Here is a 21,165-nt window from a genome sequence, read left to right as displayed (position 1 = left end):
GACCCAGCCTGCCTCTTTGTGACAAGTCACCACTGATACTGGAGTCACTGCCTGACACTTCCTGCCCTGTGTTCACCAATGCTAAGCTCTTCAAGAACTGATGGCCTGCGCCAAAGTGCCCTAAAATACTCCAAAACCTCTCCCTCAATTTGGCATATTTTGGGCTTCCCAGGGTGACCAGCAAGACCACTTGCCCCAAAGCAGGCAGCACAGCTGGGCCACCAGAATGTCTTTGGTGACCCATTCAGCTTGCTCAGGTGGCTGTTTCCATTCCCTACCCAGCTCCCTGCCAAGTGTGGATTGGTTTTGAAATGATGGATTCCTTCTCTGCTTCCAAATGTGAACATTGTTTTCTCTTGCATGTCTTTTGGGGTTTTTTTAGTGTAGGACATGGAATGTTCCCAGCACTTTTCAGTCTTGGAGTCCAGGCAGGGAAGAAAAAGCAAACACTGTGCTCAGCTGAGGGTGAGGACGCTGGAGGGGCTGTAAATTTTAAGCACAAACTAACCCCAACTACTTTCTATGCCATTCAGCCAGGCCTGGACTGAGCCCTTCATAACGATCAGGTGTCTTTACACAGTGACGTAGTTCCTCACTCCCTGCTCACCATTTCCCACGAGTTCCAGAAATCACAGCCCAAACTGGAGCTTACCTCAGCCTGACCTGGATGATGTAAGCCACACAAGGGACCAGGTGAAGTATGCCCCAGAGGACACAGCCATCTCCACTCCAGGTTACACATCTCCATCTGCTCCAGGGAACAAACTCCAAACTCACTCTGGTCCTTCCTTTTCTGTCCTGTCTGAGCACTGCCCCAGCACTTCTCCAACACAAGGACCTGCTAAAACCCCCTCTCATCCTTCCTACCCCCCCGCCCCCAGCAGCTCCCAGCATTGCCCTGACCCTTTTCTCCTGCTTCTCCTCTCCTCCCACCCATGGTGAACATGCACTGGTGTGCTCAGGTGAACCATCTGCCTGCACCCAGAGACTCAAGGCACTCATATGGGCATTAGTGCTTTCTGAGAGCATCCTGGAGCGCCTCTGGCCCAAATTTCCTAAAGTTCAGTGAAACTCTCAGGTGTCCATTTTGCCCATTGAGCATCCTGGATCTGCTTAACACAATGGAAAGCAGTTCCCCTATGACAGAAATCTCCTGGGAGAGCTGCGATGGGCAGCAGTGGAGCTGGGTGCCAGCCCTGGGAGCTCTGCACGGCTGTCTCCAGCTGTGCCCATGGCAGCCAGCAGCTGGGAGTGCTGCTCACCACCCCAGATAATTATAGCTCCACTGTTTATATACCCTCAGCCCGTGGCCACAGGAAGGAAGGCTGAAGGACTTACAGAGCTCTCCACCCCTTCCCCGTTCGCCCTCCCACCCGCACCCCCCGCCCCGCCCCTCCCGTGTGAATTTGGTGAGTGTGACAAGACACCGCGGCCCAGCATTGTTTGTCAGAGCTGGTCACAGACCGCAGCTTCCCCTTTCTGTCACCCACAGAACTCTGCTTGGGCTCTCCAGGCACTCAGTCCCCCTCTGCACAATCTGCATCCCTCCTCCTCCATCCTTTAACCTGGCAGCTTCTTGCTCCCACAGCTTGACTGAGGACATGAAGGCTTGTCCCTGTCCCCATGCATGGCTGAACCATGTGGGTCTTGCAGCCTGTGCTCATCTCCAGAGCTGTGGGTGCACTGAAGCACTCGCTGATGGTGGGTCAGTGCTCTCCTCTACACACAGATCAACCATGGCACCTCTGTGTCAATCCTACCTCCCTGCCCCTTGCAAATGGCATCTCCACAGCACTCCTGTGCTGCTTGCTCGGCCTGAGCAGGACCGAGCAGAGTGCAAGGCAGCTTCTGAGCCATGGGGTTGTCCATCTCTGCAGGGACAAGTGACCACCAGTCATCCCTGCAGTAATATCCCAAGAAGCTGCCCAGGAGGCATCAGTGGTGGCACTGGAAGGGGTTGAACAGCTGCAGTGATGAGTGGGGGAGCAGACCCCCTTACCCACCCATGGAGAAACAACGACCTGGCAAGGCTGGGCTGCAGGATTAGGAATAGGATGGGCTGTGTCCCACATGAACGGGTCAGGCCAGCCAGCTGCGGCTGAGCCAGCACTTTCGTGTTTGTTTGGGCTGTTAGATAACTTCGAAAGCAGAAGCTGGAAGGGCTGGCAGCTGAACAGTTTGTTCTTTCTGACTTCCACGCGCTGCTGCCTCAAACCTCAGTGCTGTGCAGGGCTGAAACCACAGCCCTGCTGTGCTGCTCAGAGCCATCCTGTCCCCTCATCTTCACCCCAAAGTGTCCCTGGAGCCCCTCCAACCCGGCTGCCCTCCAGCCCAGGGCCAAGCTCTGCTTCTTCACGCTGCCAGAGGAGGAAACAGAGCAGCAGAAACGCCTCTCTGAAGGGGTCTCAGCCCCACAGGCCTGGCCTGGCACAGGGTAAGGGGCTGCTGCCATCTCCTGGCCATGGCCGGGGCTCAGGGCAGCCCACGGGCAGCACAGCACAGCACAGCCCAGCACAGCACGGCACAGCCCAGCACAGCACAGCACAGCACAGCACAGCACACACAGCCCAGCACAGCACAGCACAGCACAGCACAGCACAGCACAGCACAGCACACACAGCCCAGCACAGCACAGCCCAGCACGGCACAGCACGGCACAGCACAGCACAGCACAGCACAGCACAGCACAGCCCAGCACAGCACGGCACAGCCCAGCACAGCACGGCACAGCACAGCACAGCACAGCCCTGCACAGCCCTGCACAGCCCAGCCCTGCACAGCACAGCACAGCACAGCCCAGGTAGCTCCCGGCCGCCCCCTGCTCCCAGCTCGGGCTGGGGAAGGAGCGAGGATCCCACACCACCGCCCTGGCGCAGCCGTAGCTGCCTAACACACATCCACTGGGAACTGGGACAGGGAACAGGACGGGGCAAGGCCACTGCGAGCCCTGTTCCAAGGGGTGTATCATAGGGCTGTGCCAAAGGGCAGCCATGGGAAGTGGGTTCAGGTCACCTTTGAGTACCCGAGCCTCTCCAGGGACAGGCAGCCTCACCTCCCCAGGTAAAAGGGACAGCTGGGGCTGCAACACTGAGGTGTCACCTCCTTGGGGACCAGGATGGTCCAAACAGCACCTGAGCCCGAGAGGGTCCAGGCTGCGGCATAGTGCTCTGCCTCACTTTCCTGGCCACCTGAAGCGAGGGCATGAGGCCCACATTGCTCTGCCATGAGCAGAGAACAGGCGATGCTGAGAATCCTGAGAGGGTGCCCTGCTCCTCTGTTCCTGGCAATGGTAGCGCTGGAAACAGAGACTCCAGGCTGTGCAGACAGAATTCTCACATTCCCTCAAGTTGCACAAAGTCCACCCCACAAGGGGAGGCACCATTACTTGATCAAAGGGAAGGCCATTTTGCCACAGCTGGTCCCAATATCCCTCACTGGGTTGCATCACACCTCCCTTCCAGCTGCTGGAGCATCCCAACCAGTGATTAAGGGTCCCAATTCCCAGCAGCAACTGGAAGCTTCCAAAAAACTACAGGGAGAAATGCAAGGCTGGTCTGAGGCCAAATCACTAGCACAGGTTTTGCCTCTGTCCAAGGGAGTGTGGTGAGGGCCTCATCCTCTGTCTGAGGACCAGGAGACTAGCACAGCATCATGGAGTCTGCTCAGACCCCTCTCCCAGTGCTGGAACACTGGGGATGAAATCTTCCCAGGTTGAGACTGAGCAGCAGGCAAGGAGCAGTGTGTGCTGTGGCCCAGTCAGGAGCTGGCACAGGTGAGGTGGGGAAGGAAAGCAGTGTGATGGCTGCCCTGGAAGGAGAGGGAGGCAGCAAACCCAAGCAGTAGAAAGGACAGGCAAGAATGGAACAGAAGCCAGTTGGGTACAGAGAGGACAATGCTGCAGACTTGTTAAGGCTGGGGCTCACTCAGCTGAGGACATAAACAGGACAGACCCAGAGCCCTGTTGGGCTCCAGATGCTTTGGTCATACTGTGTGCTATGGTCAGAGATGGTGCAGGGAGCCAGGGGTGCTGCAGGGCATCATGCCTTGACTCAGGGCACAGTCCCTGTGCACAGGGCAGAGCAGGAGGAGTGGGTGGCCCTGGCACAGGCAGGTGAGTGAGCGTCCATGGGGCAGGGTCCAGATGCCTCTCGGAGAGCTTGTTCTGGGCACAGGCAGCCCTGGGAGCCTGGCAAGCGCTCTTCCTCCCTTGGCTGCCCAACTTGTGACACCATGGTCCTATAAACTGCCCCAGGGCTGGCACAACCTGGAGCCAGCTTGGAGCCACCAGGTCCCACAAAGCAGCTCTCCTGCTGCTCACTTGCCTTCCCACGGGCAGGGGCTGGGGAGAGCCCCAGGGCTGGCAAGGACAGCCCTATGGACTGTGCAGGCTATGGAGGGAATGGGGTGGGACACGTCCCTGACAGGTTTTAGATAGGAGGGCAGGCTCTGACAGCCAGTGAGGTTTGCCCTCACCTAGGAGAGAGTCCTGGAAAATGGTGCACCTGCCATACCATGCCCAGGGTGAGAAGCCGCACAAGAGCTGCAGGATCATGTGCTTTCCTGTAGGCTCAGGGCAGACTAGATTTCGACCTGCCTGACACAAGGGAAGGTTCAAGCTTCAGCTCTGGAGACAAACCTGGCACTCCAGCTCTGCTCTGCATCCCCATAGCATGCCCTCCATCCACTCTCACACACTCTGGCCTGACACAAACCACCTGATTTTCTCTGCTCGCTCATGACTGCCACGCACTCCTCGGAAGCCCCTGGCAGGAGCACAAGAGGAACAGGCCAGATGCATATTCCAGCCCACAGAATTTAAAGCACTGAGGTCAGACTCCTATGGAGCGCAGTCCTTCAGACTCTCATCAGGGCCCCATGCTCCCACCCACAGGACTCCTCCAAAGCAGTCAAGATGCTCAGTGCTCTGGGCTTTCCTGGCATCAGGAGGGCAGAGCCACCCAGACTGCTCCCTGTGGGCTCAGGAGCAGCTTCCAAAGGCAGGACTTGGCCGGTTGGACATCATAATAGAAGTCCCCTAAGGGATGTGGCTGCTCTGTGCTGAGGAGGAGCAGAGCCGAGTGTTTTATTTACCACTTTGCAATCACGTTGCTCCACCGGAGGAGCAGAGCCATGGCCACGACACTGAGTAAGAGATAAGCTATCGCTGCTGCAGCTGGGCTCATGAGAGCCACCTCTGCTACTCCAGGCCTGCAGGTGTGTTTGAGGTCAAGCAGAAGAGAGACTTCTGACATGGAGAACACTTGTCTTGGTTGCTATCCATGATGGGGAGGGCCCAGCAGAGCTGTTGGCTGTCCTAAGCAAGCTGCTCCTGCCCCAGAGAGCTGGCCTTGCATGCCACAGGAGGGACGGGATGTGCTGGGCTTATGCCTGATCCACTTGACTAGACTCTGTAAATGATTTTTTATATAACTATTTTCTGGTTGCTTTCAGCACCTTCCAAGTGAAAGCCACAGGCATCCATAGTCTGCATGCCTGGCTGTTATGAATGGGATGAAGGGGTTGGTTCCCTGCACTCACTGTGAGAAGCTGCCCATTCCTGCAGTGAAACCTGGTGAGGCAGCAGCGATGCTCTCAGGTCAGACCCAGGGCAGCAGCAGAGTGAGCAGGCTGTTCCCATTACTGCCACACAAGGAGCCTACCAGCTATCCCACAGCTGGGATGGCCCAGGAAGGGGACACACACAGCCTGGCTTCCCTCACTCTGCTTGTTTTTCCCAGGCTTTGCCAGCCACATCCCTGCTCCCCATAGCAGCAACTGCTGGAAGCCCGGTATCCCAAACCTGCAGTCAGTGGCACCAGCTATACCCAGTATATCAGGAGAAAGCCCATCCTACTGTCCTCTGCAGGGGAATGACTCCTGGGGCCACAGGCAGCTGTCCACCACAGGCAGTGGTGGAGAGCATCCTGCTGGTGTAGGGAGGGGTCCCTGCATCCCCACTGGGAGCTTGGAGGAGTGCAGACCTTGGATGTGGCTCAGGAATACAGTTCCCACACGTTCAGCCCACGCAGGCAGCAGCACATTGCTCCTGCCTGCAGGAAACCTGGGAACATGGCTGCCCAGGCTGGCTCCCTGCAAGCAGATCTTATTTTAACTCTCAGTTCCTCTCTCATTTTTGCCAGGCAACGACTGGTTCTGCTGTTGGCTAAGCATTAAAGAGCCCCCTTTTATTTTTCCTCCCCCTTTTATTTTCCTCCTCTACTATTTCTAGGTTATTTTTGGGTTTTTCTCGGTGGGTCTTTGCCACAGACACTCAAAGGGCTGGCAAAGTTGTCTTGTTTTGCCCAGAGGAAGGGGAGCAATGTGCAGGGCACAATCCAGATGGGGAAGCCTTGGAGCACCTGCTGCCCCGTGTTGCACAGAGAAGCAAGTGCCTCTTCTCCCACCCACCTGTGCTGTGCAAGACTTGGCCTTCCACAAGGCAGTTGTGATGCCCACATCTTCCCAACTGTGGCAGCAGCAGCCTTCACCTCTCCAGAGCCCAACCAAGGCAGCTCCTCCATGTGCTGCTAGTGGGGAGGTTCCTGTGCTGGTCCAACTGCAGCCCTGGGCAAGGTGAGGTGCAAAGGCATAGAGAGGGACTTCTGCAGAAGGGAAGTTGATGGGACAGGACGTGAGCTTAGGGTGACCCCAGAGAGGGTCACACATGGCCATAGCAGTGCAGGAACTGCCAGATGGAGCTGACAGAGCTGACATCGGCCACTGTCACATTCAGGTTGGGGATACAGACGAGGCCCCATGACGGGGAGAGAAGAATGTGAGGGACACAGAGCCTGCCAGCACTGTGGAGTACCTGTGCCATGGCCAGAATCCTCCCACTGAGAGTACTGATGGGAGTGAGGCTGTTCTGTCCCCAAAACAGAGGACATGAGATAGCACGTCCCGAACCCCTTGTCATGTCAATGCTCAGGAGAAGGAAGTGCTCTTTGGGCAGCAAAGAAACAGCCTGTGTTTGCACCAGGCAGGGCCATTCCCGTTTAAGGCTGGGATCCTCTGCATCCCCTCCGCAAAGGCTGTTTTGTCCCTGGGGGCAAAGTACTCTCCACTTGGGGCAGGAGGTGTTACTTTGTGTGGCCCCACAGCCCTTTGTCTCCCAGAAAATTGCAAAACCCTGAGCTTCGCTGCAGCTCCAAGAAGCTCAGAAAGAGACAGAACCTGCTAGAAGGCAGACGCCCATGTTGGCGCTGGGCCAGCTCGAACTTTCCAGGCCCTTCCAGAGCCACACAGCTGCTTGGCAAGGACATTGCCGACCCTCCCACATCACAGCCCCAAGCAGCCTGGGCCAGCCGTGTCCAGGCACTGGGCTGGGGTTGCTGTTTTTCTGCTTTATCTCGCTGAGCTGGGCGGTGAGCGGGTCATGTTTGTGCAGCCTCACGGTTATGTAAGCCCTCGGGGTTACTCCGGAGGCTCGGCCGGCCGTGCCTCCCGTGCGCATGCGCGCGGCCGCCGGGTTCAGGGACGGCGGCGTCCGGGCCCGCGCTCCGCCGAGTTTGGCCGCCGGCCCGGCTCGTCACGGACCTGCACGGCGTGTGCCGGGCTGCCGCGGTGCCCGGTGCTGTCAGGCTGCATGCCAGGGGGCCGGGGACCGCGCCACGCTCTCGGGCAGCGCTGTCCGAACGCTGCAGCAGCCGTGTTTACCCTGCACGGGCTCCCGACGCGGCGCTGCTCCGCTGCCAGAACGCCTGCGCCTGCTCCAGTGACCCAGCTCCTGAAGGTCGCTGGCTGGAGGCCGGGCTCGCGTTCCATCTGCTTGCTTTTATTATTGATTGCTCTTATCGGCACTTGAGAGAACGGCATGTCCCAAACAGCCGGGGGCAGGACGAGGCTCGCTGCCGCTGCTGCTGCCGCCTTTTGCCCAAAATCTGTCTCTCCTGAATGGAGAGGTGCAAGCACCAAAAGCTGCGCTGCCACTGTCACCTCTGCCCACAGGCACAAGCCATGATGGCACAAGCTGGGGCCAAGAGGCAGCAGTGTTCCCGTGTGTGCTGCCCTAACTCTCTCTTCCTCTTGCCACTGTCCATCCAAAGCACAGGTTCCCACACGGCAGCAGACCCCTGCATGTGCCTGTTCCCAGGATGTGCTCCCAAAAGGACCCTCAGCAAGTGCATCCCATCACTCTGTCACTGTCTCGGCTCCCACAGTGCCTTGGTCCAGTACCCAGTGACCTGGAGGCTGAAGGGACATGGGGACCCTGATCAGTCACAGCAGTGGTGTTGTTCCATCACAGTCCAGCTGGGCTGGGACTGCCACCATGCATAGCACAGGGCAGCAGCCAGATGTGAAATGGTATGAGCAGCCCACCTCTGCTGCTGCTAACCCAGATACCAGAAGGATAAGCAAGGGAGCACCAGGGTGGCAGCAGAGGTATGGACAGGTGGCAGCAAAAGAGAAGCAAGGAAGAGAAATAGAAGCGGAGGAAGGCAGGAAGGCAGGAAGGCAGGAAGGAAGGAAGGAAGGAAGGAAGGAAGGAAGGAAGGAAGGAAGGAAGGAAGGAAGGAAGGAAGGAAGGAAGGAAGGAAGGAAGGAAGGAAGGAAGGAAGGAAGGAAGGAAGGAAGGAAGGAAGGAAGGAAGGAAGGAAGGAAGGAATCATCCCACAGCTCTCATTCCCAACATACCGTCCTCACAAGAGACCTGTGAGACCTGTGAGCCCCCATTCTCTGCAGGTGTTGGCTGATGTTTCGCTACTTTGCCATTGATGGCACAGTATTTGCAGGCTGTGTTGGGGGACAGGGATACGTGTAGCAGCATGCACAGGTGCATTGTCCTGGGCTGTGCTGCCTGGCACAAGCTTTTCATGCTTCTGTTGAGAGCACTGTGGGATGGCAGCATGGATGAAAGGAACTGCAGCTCCAGGACACACTGGTCAAATCAAATTGGGCTTTCATATGGTAATTACCAAACATTGGCCAGCACAGGTCCGAGCACACCATACCACAAATCTGCTGGTCTTTGAGGCATTTCCAGCTTGCTAGAAGACACATCTTGGCAGAACTTACCCAGGCAGCTTGGAGGGCCCTGTCAAGGGTCACCCATTGCCCTCAGGGAATATGGAAAGAGGACCAGAATCACAGGAAAGCAAGTCCTTGGGACAGGGAATGGAGAAGCATATGGCTCACCCAACTTGGCCAATATGCTTGGAAAGGGGAAGCTAAGAGGCAGTTCATTGCCAGGACACAGGAATAGCCCCATGGTGAAATGGGGGTGGTGGGGTCTCCTTGGGGATGGTGGGGCCCTAACCCAGCCCTGTAGGGTGCCACCAGGCCACCCAACCACCCCTTGCTTTGCCATGTGCCTAAGGACAGCCCTTGCATAGGGGGTTTATTGAGCCTGACAAGCCAGCTGGGACACCAGACAATCTCTGCCTTTCTGGGGACAGTCCCTCACCAGGGTCAGGCACACTTGCCACAGAGGAGTGGAAAATTCCTCTCACTGTGCTGGCACTCACTACAGCCCAAGCACATCAGCTGTCATCCTGCAGGACTTGGCATGCCCTGGAGTGTTTATCAACACCGTTTCGCAAGAGCCATGGCATACAGCCTGGCAGGGGCACGCAAGCTGCTTGGGCAACCCACTCTGCTGACAGCCTGTGCTCTTGGGAAACACTCCAGGCTGGGAGTCTGGTGTGGATTGATGTCATCTGAGTGGCCATCAACACCTTCTCCTTTCTGGTCTCCTGAGTTCAAGGACAGAGCTGTGAGCTTTGGTCTCGGCCCTCTTTCAGTACTGCAGAATCCTTCCCTTGGTCTCCCCTGGCAGGGTTGTAAATGATCTCAGCGTGCTGTTCCCCGCTCACCCAGGGCATGCTCCTCCATCCTCACAGGGTATATGGCTTGGGGAGGGAGATAGCCCACTCCCTCCAAGGGGTTTGGAGGTATCAGCTGGAGCAACAGAGTAATTGTGGTGACAGCACATCTGGCTGAGGGCTGCCCTCCAGGCACAGACCAGTGGTTGCATGATGCCTGAGAGATGACACAGCAGGGCCAGCCTGTTCCCAGTTAACTCCAGATATGCACAACTGACACAGGCCCCTCAGTCAGGGAAGAAAGCAAGCACATCCTGGACGACACTGGCTAAACAGGCAGGGGACATGGAGTTGCAGTCAGGCCCTGGAGCCCCTGCGGTTGCCCCAGACAGGGCTGGCTATGCCCACCCAACTCCATGGTGCTGTCCATAGCCATCATCAGTGGGTGCAGCAGCCCGATGGCAGGAAGGCAGTGTCGGAGTGTTCTGCTCACCTGGAGGCACTGTGGAGCCCAGGAAATGGCTTAGCTGCTCTTGTCATTTCAAGATGCACCCCAAAGCCCTGCTTTAAGTGGGGAATGGGTGGTGGATTTGTGAGGGGGGTGTCACTCCTTCAGGGTAAAGAAGCAAAGCATGCCCCCGCCCAGCCTTTCCAAAGGGGCAGCAGCGCCGCTTGGCACCAAGGGGACGCAGGGCACAGCCGTCTCCAGCAGACAAGGTCCCTCCAATGGAAGGGTGCAGGCACCGGGGACAGATGGGGTGTTCCTGGGCTGGGGACTGTCCCAGGAAGGCCAGCTGGCTCCTGAAGCATCGCACAGACCCTGCCCCAATTCCAGTGCAGCTGGAGCAGCAGCAGCAAACAGGCTGCGTGCAGCCGCCAAGATGTTTTCTGGAGCAGAGGCACGCATAAACATTTTGTTTAATCAAGGACTCGGAGTGAACACAGTGTACCCTGGCTCCGTGCAGACGGAACAGCTGCGGCCCTGCGGGGCAGGGCCAGCGACACCGATCGGCGGTGGCAGAGCGACCTCCCGTGGCACGGTCCCGACCCCGGGGTGCTCAGCAGAAGGAAGGCCCGCGACCCCCGAGTCCCAGCAGCCTGCCCTGCAGAGAGGCTGTGCCCGGCTGCAGGTGGTTCTGGCTGCTTCCCGGCAGTGCGTCTGGCAGCTGTGCAAGGCTTGCTTCGGCCCGGTCCCGCCGCAGACGTGCCGGAACCGAGGACAAGCCGGGAGAGCCTGAGCTGCCCTGCCCGCGCGTCCGTGGGTGCTGATCTCATGGCAGTATTGCACAAGAGAGCCCAGGACCCTGGCAGTGCCAGCTGCTGTGTTCTCACACAGGCAGGATGGGATTCCTTCCATGCCCTCCTGCCCTTCCAGGAATGAGGTGTTGGGGACCTCCTGTGTTCCACCAGGCCCCCTGCTCAGTGAGAGCAAGGTGAGGTCAGAGATCTTTATCTGCAAAGCCCCAGGTGAGCAGCATGGGCGCCCAACATCTGCTATGGATCCCGGGCCAGCATGCAAGAAGACAGCTGATGGAAATGCAGAGCACAGAATCCCTCCGTGGTGGATCTGGCTAAGGGCAGGCTTGGAGGAACTGCCATCACATTCAGGGTTTTTTTTTTTTCTGGGATCAGCGAGGAATTAAGCATCTGAGTTGCTGTGTTTAAACCTGAACCTTTAAACATCCTTTCCCACTCCCCCCATGTGCTGCACAAACCCCAGGTTTCTTTGGAAGCGTTATTTTAAGGATAAGATTTGAAGGACTCCTTTCACAAAGAATTGTGCTATCAGGTTCTTTTTCTTCTTTTAATTTCCAAAAAGGTATTTTTTGTGCATGGGGGACTAGATTGAGAGGAGCTCTGGAGAACACTGTGAAGGCAGCCAGACTGTGGTATTGCCAATCAGTGCACACCTCTTCTTCCCGCCAGCCTCCCACTCAGCTGCCAAAGCCTGTTCCATGGCTTCCCAGGCAATTAGTGCTTGCAACACATCCACACAGCCAGCAGAACCACTCCAGCTTTCCATGTGTCCTTGATAACCTCTTGTGTTCTTTAACGCCTTTGGTTGTAATGAAGTGACTGAGGATAATGACAAGCATAAACTCCCAGAGTGGAAGACCTGGAAACATGTTTTTCTTCTAAGCAGCTGGTGTTCCTTGGTGGGACAGGTCTGAATGGGTGAGCTTCACTCTGTTGAGCCTCCCTGCTCTTGGCAATCAGACTGGAATTAACTGGCTTCTAAGTGTGCATCTAGAGTGGTGTTCGCTTGGTTGGCTGGTTATGGTAACTGAAAAACAATCCAAATCACTTCAACCTTAGGTTTCCAGACCTTACTGCTTTATTTCTAGAGCACCTTGTATCCTATTTTTTCCATTTTTCATGGAAACAGAGCTCCACTGGGCTATGATGAACTCTGGCAGCCATTCTTTTTGCTCAGCTCCCAGGAAACTCCTCACCTTGACCTAATGGAGGAGCAGCCTGAGCTGCTATCTGGCACAGCACTGGTGAGCAACAGGAAAAGCAGGGACAAGAGGAGCTCACAGAGAGCAGTGCAGCAGCTGATCCAGTGTGAATTCCAAAACTCTGTTCTTGAAAAAAGACAAAGATTAAGGAAGACATTTTCCAGCAAAGAAAATGCCAGAGTTAGGGAAGGTTTCTGCAGAGCAGCAACACAGGCAGAGACCCGTGACAGAAATATTTTGGTTTGTACCCCTATTTGCCAACATTTGGGCAGGATTTGAAGGGGGGAAAACAGCAAATCCACTAAGAGTTTGAGGGAGAAAAAACTGACAAAAGTTGCTGAGATTACATTCAGGAGGGTAGTTCAGAGGAGTTAAACTATTTTAGCTCTGGAAGATAGAGGACACCTGACTTACTCCTGAGCTCTGAGGGAGCCCTTATCAGCTCCTCTCCTCTCCTCTCCTCTCCTCTCCTCTCCTCTCCTCTCCTCTCCTCTCCTCTCCTCTCCTCTCCTCTCCTCTCCTCTCCTCTCCTCTCCTCTCCTCTCCTCTCCTCTCCTCTCCTCTCCTCTCCTCTCCTCTCCTCTCCTCTCCTCTCCTCTCCTCTCCTCTCCTCTCCTCTCCTCTCCTCTCCTCTCCTCTCCTCTCCTCTCCTCTCCTCTCCTCTCCTCTCCTCTCCTCTCCTCTCCTCTCCTCTCCCTGCATCAGGCAGGGAGCAAAGAAAGTATCCTTGATAAGATTGTGAAAAAAGAACTACTATCAAGATGACTTTGGTGTCAGCTTAGGTTTTAGGGGACAGAGGTCGGCCGATGGCTTTCTAGGGTGTGTGTGTTGCAGATTGTTCTATAAATGCTGATATGTTGACTATTCGGTCATAAAAGATTTTCAAAAGAAATGTATCCTTTTGTAGCCTTGCTTTGTGCTGATAATTCAATTGCCAACTGTGTGGAAGGGAAGAGATGCAGTAATGCATACATGCTGCTTAAACCCTTGCTTTAAAAGACAGTATTTTTTTTCCCCAGCATTACCAATTCTTTTGCCCTGAATGTTGAGGATTATACAGTGCTCTTCAGTGCTGTTTTCATAATCAAGCATCTGAACACCTCAGAGTGTGTTTAAAAATAAGTGTGATAAGAGCTGTATTTTATAAGGGAAAAGCTCAAGAAAGAGGCTTCGTGTTTGTACCGCAAAAGAACATTATAATTTGACGTCAACCTTAAACTGATAGTTCTTAATGTCCCGTAGCCACGTTAGACACCCAGGAGAGCGTTTGTTGCACAGTCTGACCCAGAGGACAGGCTTCTGGATGGGGACGGGCAACCTCTGCCGGAAAGGGAAGCGTCTCCTTCCCCGTCCGGCACGGGACATTCCCGCGGGCAGCTCCGAGGCATTGCGGCAGCGGGGCTCAGCCCGGCGCCTCGGGCTGCCGCCGCAAGCGGCCAGGTGAGGCTGCCAGGGCAGCCCTGCCCGGGGCGCGTTTCGCTAAGCCGCACACGCCGCCCGTCGGGAGCGCCGCTGGCACCTGGCGCCGGCGCAGCTCGCCTGCCGCGTGCGCCCCCGAGCCGTTGCCTCTGTCCCGGAGCGAGGAGCGGGCCGGCCCGGGCGGGCAGAGCGGGCCTGAGCGCCACGCACGAGGCACACGGCGGGCGAGGCCGCCCTTCTCCCCGCCCCGCCGGGCCTGGCCGCGTTCCGGGGAGGTCCGGGCCGCCGCGGCCCTGGGCACCGGCACGGGCGCCGGGCGGTCGCCACGGCAACGCGGGCGGTGCGTCGCCCTGACGTCACTTCCGCGCGGGGCGGGGCGGCGCGCGCAGGGCCGTCATGGCGCTGTCGCGCGCGGAGCGCTGTCTCGCGTTGCTGCTGCGGCTGCTGTCGCGCGCCTGCCTCGCGCTGCTCGCGCTGCTGCCGCCGCCGCGCGCCGGCCCCGCGCGCGCCGCTCCGCGCTCCGTCCCGCCGCCGCGGCGCGCGCTCCTGCTGCTGCCCGCGCGGCGCCTCGCGGAGCTGCTCCGCGCGCGGCAGGTACCACCCGCGGCCCGGGGAGGGGGAGCGCGGGCGGCGGGTCTCGGTCCGCGCAGCGCCCGCGGCTGACGGCGGGACCCGCTGTGCCCCGTGCCCAGGTGGCGTGCGTGGAGGTGGTGGAGGCGTACGTGGAGAGGATCAAGGAGGTGAATCCCCTCATCAATGCCGTGGTTAAGGACAGGTGAGCTGGAGGCGGAGGCACCCTCGAGGAGGCAGCGGCTCTCCGCCTGCCTCCCTTCGGGCCCCAGCCCGACCGCTGCGCTCCGCCGGGGGCACGGGGATCCCCGCGCCGCCACCGCAGCAGCGCCGGGCCGGGATGCCGCTCCCGGCTCCGGCAAAGACCAGGCAGTCTCACTCCCCCCACAAGCTCCTGCCGCACTTGGGGCCCACCCGCCCTGCGGGGACCCCGCTCCTGTCTGATCCAGCGCCAGAACATCGCCGGGTGCTTTGCTGCAGGTTCGAGGAGGCCCTGCAGGAAGCCCGGCAGGTCGATAAGCTGCTTGCGGAGAGTCCTGGCGATGACTGCCTGGAGGAGAAGTTCCCCTTGTTGGGAGTTCCCATCACCGTTAAGGAGGCCTTTTCTCTTTATGGTGGGTTTATCTTTATGCCTCCAGTGCTTGATGTGCTCCCCAGAGTGGCGGGTGGCTGTGGCAGGTGCTTGGAGGGAAGTAGTCTCCCTTTCCCTGGTTTGCACCAGGCTCTGCCTGGGCTTTTGCGTTTGTGTTCATTTGTAGCACACAGATGCTACAGAGCTTGAGGTGCTTCAGAGGAGCAGCCCTCACTGGTAACCTGCTTCCTGCAGCTCTGGGTCATCTCAGGGCACTGGCCCTGATGCCTCCCTCCTATTGACCTTGGCACCACAGGGATGCCCAACACCTCTGGCTTGGTCAACCGCCGCAATGTGATCGCCACCTCGGATGCCACTGTGGTGGCACGGCTGAAGCAGGCAGGTGCCATCCCACTGGGTGTCACCAACTGCAGCGAGCTTTGCATGTGGTACGAGTCCAGCAACAGGGTCTACGGGCGGACCAACAACCCCTACGACCTGCAGAGGATTGTGGGCGGCAGCTCAGGTGAACCCCAGCGCCTCGGCACGGTCCTGCATGAGTGGCAGGTTACAATGCAGTGAGGGAGAGTTCCAAGTCTCTGCACACAGCTATTAACGTGTCCCTGGGCTCTTGCAGAGCTTACAGGCCTCTTTCCTGGGCACTGCTGTAGGCTGTTGGGAGGTCTAGCTGCTTTGCCTCTTCTGGGTGTTTCATTTGGCATTGCTTCAGCCTGCCCTGTTGTACTTGGGCAGGCAAATCCCTTTGGCCCACGGACCCCAGCTATCCCCTACCCATCACTAAAGCCAAGGTGTTGTCCCCCCACCCCTCTTGCTTTTTAGGCCCCCACCCTCCCTGTGAGGTGTTCCTGCTTTCCTGGATGATTTGCACCATAAATCTGTGGGGTTTTGCCGTGTTTTCTCGTGTGCAGGTGGGGAGGGCAGTGTCCTGGCAGCTGCCGGCTCAGTCGTAGGTGTGGGCTCTGACATCGGTGGCAGCATCCGAATGCCCGCTTTCTTCAATGGAGTCTTTGGCCATAAACCCACAACAGGTAAGGTGGGTGCTGGGGTCTCCTCCTCTTCCCCACCAGCAGAAACACCATGAGGTGGAATGGGGGCTGTGGGATGAACCCCTTCAGGACACCTCTATGTTGGTCGCTGGTGGGATTGCTGTAAGGAGTCAGGTAACTTCTTGTATGGGACAAGCCTGTTGAGGAAGCACTCAAAGTTGGTTTGGAAGCCAACCCCAATGGCTGAATGCCAGGCACATGGGAGACAGGCTGGGGTTAACCCAAGTATGGCATCCTCAGCATGGGATGTTTTCACAAGGTTGGGATCTGCTGGGATATTTCTCTGTCTTTCAGTGTCCTGACTTGGGTGCTTTTCCTCCCATCCCCACCCCGTGAACCTTGCCATCAGCACTTGTGGGGTGTACAGTCCCTGGGGAACCGTGTCTCCGTGCACCCGAAGACCCCCCAGCAGGGCTGTCCCCATCTGGAGGCAATACCCAGGGCAGTGTCTGACTTCTCTGCTCTCAGGGGTGGTGCCCAACGACGGCCAGTTCCCCAACGCTCAGGGGGTGCGCACCAGCTACCTGTGCACGGGGCCCATGTGCCGCTACGCCGAGGACCTGGAGCCTGTCTTGAGAGTCATGGCCGGCCCTGGGGTCAGCAAGTGAGTTGCTCCCACTGCTCCAAGCTGCTGAGCTGGAGTCAGCAGCTCTGTGGTCCTCACAGTGTATGAGGCCTTTGAACGAGACAGGTCTGCACCCCGCCCAGTTGCTTGTTTCTGATTTCTTTCCTCTGCTGCTGCCTTCAGCAGGACCTTGGCTTCTGGGACTGCCCTTCCCAGCACCCACGTGCTCCCAGGAACTGGCAGCCGTGGGCAGACTGACAGGTGCCCCTTCACCAGTGAGCTGCTTCCTAGCTCTGTCCCATACACCCTTCCCAGGGCTGGCCTTGCTCCTGGATATTGCAGCACCTTTTTTCCTGTTGTTGAATGAGGAGTTTTCCATCCCCACATCATGGCCAGTTCAGTTCCTTCAGTTTTTGGTCCGTGCAATCAAGTGCAGCCATGCTGCGTGCCAGTGAGGAGCAGAGCGGAGATGGGGCACATGGAGCACCCCTCCTTTTTGCCACAGCCTGCACACTGTTGCTCTCTCCATTACCACTCTGCTTTTTCCCAGGCTCTTGTGCAATCCCAGCCTTGGCTGCAGCCAGGGTTTGTAGTCACAAGGTGCTTCTGGAGAAATGGGAACTTTCCCAACAGAAACTTGATGGGACTGAGGGGGCAGGTGAGCAGCTGGATGTGTTGTGGGCAGTAGGTGTCTGTGTCTTCAGAGTCTCACCTTGCCACTCTGGGGGACAGAGCAGGGTCTCTTGAGGACACATAACAAGCGTGTGAGAACCTCTAGCAGCGGCAGAGGAGCTGGGGATGGCTTTGTGACAAAGCACCATTTCTTTCCCAGGCTGAAACTGAATGAGAAAGTGTCGCTGGAGAAAATCAAATTCCACTGCATGGATCATGATGGCGGGTCTATTTTTGTATCACCTGTGGACAAGGAGATCTTGCAGGCCCAAAAGAAGGTAGGAAGCAGCAGAGGATGGTACTCACTGGGGTGAGCCTGAAGACAGAACCTGGGGAGACCAGTCAAAGGAGCCCTGGGGAGGGGAAAGAGCTGCTCTGTGTGTGGCTCCTGCAGGAGCTGGCAAAATGAAGGGCTGGGGAGGCAGCCTTGCATCCCAGTCCTGTGCTTTCAGGGGTTAAAAAGTAAAAAGAACTTTTTCTTCTTCGGGGCTCAAGAAAACACAAGGGGAAGATCTTGCGAGTAGGTCCCCTTACTCTTCTCTGTAGTTTCCATGGGCTGATGGCAGGTGTCAAATCTTTATGGGAACCAACCCGTCCTTGCTCTTCCCTTCAGGTGGTGGAGCACCTTGAAAGTGACCTTGGGGTCCAGGTTCAGCATGTGGCAATCCACAAGATGAAGTATTCTTTCCAGATCTGGTCAGCCATGATGTCATCCAAGGACAGTGAGGGACAGGTGTGTCAGAGTGAGTTGGCAGAGGCACAGCTTTGGAGGCAGCAGGGAAGAAACAGCTATTCGGGGCCAGCTGTGGAGAGCTGTAGGCTTCCCAAACCTACCCAGGGGCTCTCCCTGCTCCATGTGTCCCCCCAGGTCTCCTTTCACCTCTTTCTAAAGTTGCACAGCACCTTCTCCCTTGTGTCCTGTGGGTTGAGGCCCTGGCTCTCAGCAGAGGAGCAGTGTGGTAATTGGGAGGGGGAAGGTTGTTGTTTTGGCACGTTGACCTTTTCCATGCAGGTTGGTAAGTCAACCAAGCGGGGGGCATCCTGCCTTGCTCTTTGCCGCACGCTGTGTCTTCTGACTTGTAGGCTGGGATTAACACCCTTTGGGATGCCAAGACAGGCAGGGGACTAGCAGCTTTCCAGCAGGAGCCTGCTTGTGTAATTTTTCCCTGGCATTGCAGCTGCTGCGCTATATCTGTGCATGCAGGAAAGTACTTTGTAATAAAACAAACTTGTGGGAGTGTCATAACTTAGCATTCCTGGCACAGAGGCGGTGATGAAACAGCCCAACCCCACCACACCAAGGAGGGCTTGTCTGGCTCCTCTGCCTCCTTCTTCCAGGTCCAGTCGTCGTATCACAGGAGGAAATGCCTCTGGGACATTATCCCTTGCATTGTGTCGGTTCGGTGCTGCTCTGGGGAGGCTCTTCCATCTCCTTGCTGTCTCTGGGAGGGGAAAATGCTCCTGCTGCTGCCTTGGATCAGTGTCAGCTGTGGAGCACCTGATGGGCATCTCCTGTGTGAAAGCGGGAACACCTCACATTGGGATGATGAGATAACTGAAATTTCACTGTCCATTGCCAGCCTGTGCCTCCCTGCTGCATGTTGGCTTTGCTGACAGGGGGAGTGGGTGTGTTACAGGAGGCACAAAGATTCACAGACCTGCTGGGGGACCATGGGAAGCCAGTGTGGCCGCTGTGGGAGCTGGTGAAGTGGCTCGTGGGGATGTCTTCTCACACTCTCCCGGCTATCGGTAATGCTGGCAGGGGCCCTGGGAAGTGCACAGGCAGTGCTGGGGTGGGCAGGTTGTTAAACGCAGGTATTGCCCTTCCAATGCCCAGTGGAGGAGCTCGGGGTTTGCCCTGAGCAGCTTCAGCCTAGTTTTGAAGGCTAGCTCAAGAGTCTGGATCTTTGATAGATGGGAGTGGGTACCTTGGAGGAAGAAGTGAGGATGATGGAGCTGGGGGCAGGGTTCACTTCTGCTGTGAGCCACACCAGAACTGCTGGGGCTCAGAGGGCTCAGTCAGGGTCTGCACTGATCTTGTTTTATAGCAGCAGGTACTACAGAATCCTAATTAACACCATTGTGCTGCTGTCTAATGAGTGCTGGGGTCGTTGTGCCAGCTGTGCTCAGCCCCACTGGCTGGAAAAGCTGGAAGGAAGGGGCAGGCTGAATGCTTGTCCCTTGGCAGAGCTGGGGGAATGGTGCTCACAAAGCTGTGCTAGGGGCAATCTGCTGTGGCTTCTGGCAGGAAGGGGTACTTGGGGGGCCACCCCAGAAGCTGGGGATGTTGCATGTGGCTAGGCATTGTTTCTGCCCCACACAGACCACAGTCCTCTCATATGCTCTTGTCCCCATTTCTACTCTTTGCTGCAGCCCTGGGACTGACAGAGAAGCTGGTGAACCTCAACCTCAGTGGGAAGGCCAAGCTGGTGAGCATGGGGAAGAGCTTACAGGAGGAGATGGAGGCACTGCTGGGGCCAGATGGGGTGCTCCTCTACCCCTCACACCCCACCATCGCCCCCAAGCACCACTCCCCAATCTGCATGCCCTTCAATTTTGCCTACACAGGTGAGCAGCCCTGACTCCTGTTGGGTTGCAGCTAGGGCTACCAAAATGATCTCCTTGTGGCAGCTGGGGTGTTGTATCCAAAGTGTTTGCGTTGCTGACAGTGGGCTGTGCAGCAAAGAGACGTGTCTTTTCTTGGAGTGAGGGTTGTCGTGCTTCATACCATGTGGCATCTTTTACCTTTTGCCAAAGGTGCCTGTCCACAGCAGGGCAGGTGTGACTTTGTGTGTGATATTGGGGTTTAGCAGGAACCTGAAGCCTGCCATCTCTTGGGGTACAGCTTGGGGCCCCTTGTGCGGTTCCCATGTGGTGTCAGTGCTGCCTTGCTTTGTGGAGTGATGGAGAGCTGGTGCCTGGCACAGGAATGTCCCAAATTTGGCATGCCAGAGTGTATGCCATCCCTCGTGGATGCTGTTTATACACATGATGTGGCGCTGGGAATCTCTGGCCAGTGCTGTCCCTTGTCACCATGTCTCTGCACTGCTGCATGAAGCACCAGCTCCCAGGATCTTGGTGCTGTGTATGGCAGAGCTGCCTGCCCAGGGTGGGAGAGCCAGGCAGTGATGTATCCCAGAGTTTGTGCTCGCTCTGATCTATCCACCCTTCTCTCTTGCAGCCATCTTCAATGTCCTGGGCCTGCCGGTGACGCAGTGCCCGCTGGGGCTGGGCCGCGAGGGGCTGCCGCTGGGCATCCAGCTGGTGGCGGCCTCCTACAACGACCACTTGACGCTGGCGGTGGCCCGGTACCTGGAGAAAGCCTTTGGAGGATGGGTTTTGCCAGGGGAAGTTTAACCTTGGGCGACAGGGACAGAGGCAGTGACAAGTGCTGATGCTTGATCCCATCATGGCACTGCCTGCTCCCTCTGCATCCCCCTGCACCCTGCTGGGAGTGGCTGGTGGTGTCTCCAGCACAGGAACAGCTGGACCACTGCCACCGAGTCCTCATCCCTGTGGCACCCTCTGTCAGGGAGAGACCTGCCTGCAGTGGGCACCCACCCACCTTTTCCAGACCATGGAGTTGGCCAGCTCTGTAACCTTTCTGCTTTCAAAGCGCTGCGTGAGAGCTGGGCAGAGGACGTGCTTCCAGACTGCGGAGGGCAGCTGTGCAGCACCCCTCAGGGCTGCCTGGGCCCGTGGGGGTCCTCCTTGGCCTGACCCTGCCCACAGGGCTGGACTGTGCCTGTTGCACCCAGGCTAGCCCCCCCAGTCCTCCCAGTCTCCTGCAGGCTTGCCCCCACCCTTTGACCAAAAAGGGAGGGGGGCTGGAGGAGCCATAGGCCTGCCTCACCAACAGCGCTTTGTGCGGTGGTGGATGCTGGGCTCTGCAGTGTGTGCAGCTGTCAGGCACACAGCTGGGAGCATTTCAGCATTGGTATTCAGCCAGGTATTAAAGAGCTTGTCCAGTCTACTGTGGCTATGTGTCCTTTTCCTCATGTCTGTCTGCCTTCCAGCTCCTGCCAGGCCCCAGCCCCATTTCTACCAGCGATGTGTCAGGGCTACCCAGCCCTGCTGGCCA

At 57.3% G+C, this 21,165-nt stretch overlaps 1 protein-coding gene across 4 annotated transcripts; it reads left to right on the top strand.

The window, feature by feature from the left end:
• The first annotated feature begins 14,035 nt into the window (after positions 1-14,035).
• FAAH2 (fatty acid amide hydrolase 2) lies at positions 14,036-21,057 on the top strand. 4 transcript variants are annotated; one of them, XM_063170199.1, is made up of 11 exons: positions 14,036-14,233; positions 14,332-14,414; positions 14,690-14,823; positions 15,097-15,306; positions 15,710-15,829; positions 16,316-16,451; positions 17,245-17,362; positions 17,698-17,817; positions 18,722-18,833; positions 19,458-19,652; positions 20,266-21,057. In XM_063170199.1, exons 1-11 carry the CDS (start codon positions 14,036-14,038, stop codon positions 20,439-20,441), a joined length of 1,602 nt encoding a protein of 533 aa, XP_063026269.1. In that variant the 3' UTR covers positions 20,442-21,057. The 4 variants fall into 4 exon arrangements, with proteins under 4 accessions (XP_063026269.1, XP_063026272.1, XP_063026270.1 ...); XM_063170202.1 differs by having other exon boundaries at positions 17,698-18,201; XM_063170200.1 differs by lacking the exons at positions 19,458-19,652; positions 20,266-21,057 and having other exon boundaries at positions 18,423-18,827.
• The last annotated feature ends 108 nt before the right edge of the window (positions 21,058-21,165 follow it).

This window comes from Melospiza melodia, chromosome 16 (genome assembly GCF_035770615.1).
Source record: "Melospiza melodia melodia isolate bMelMel2 chromosome 16, bMelMel2.pri, whole genome shotgun sequence".
Lineage (NCBI taxonomy): Eukaryota > Metazoa > Chordata > Aves > Passeriformes > Passerellidae > Melospiza > Melospiza melodia.
Note: the sequence above shows the minus strand (reverse complement) of the source record. Positions and strands in the feature narration are given on the sequence as shown.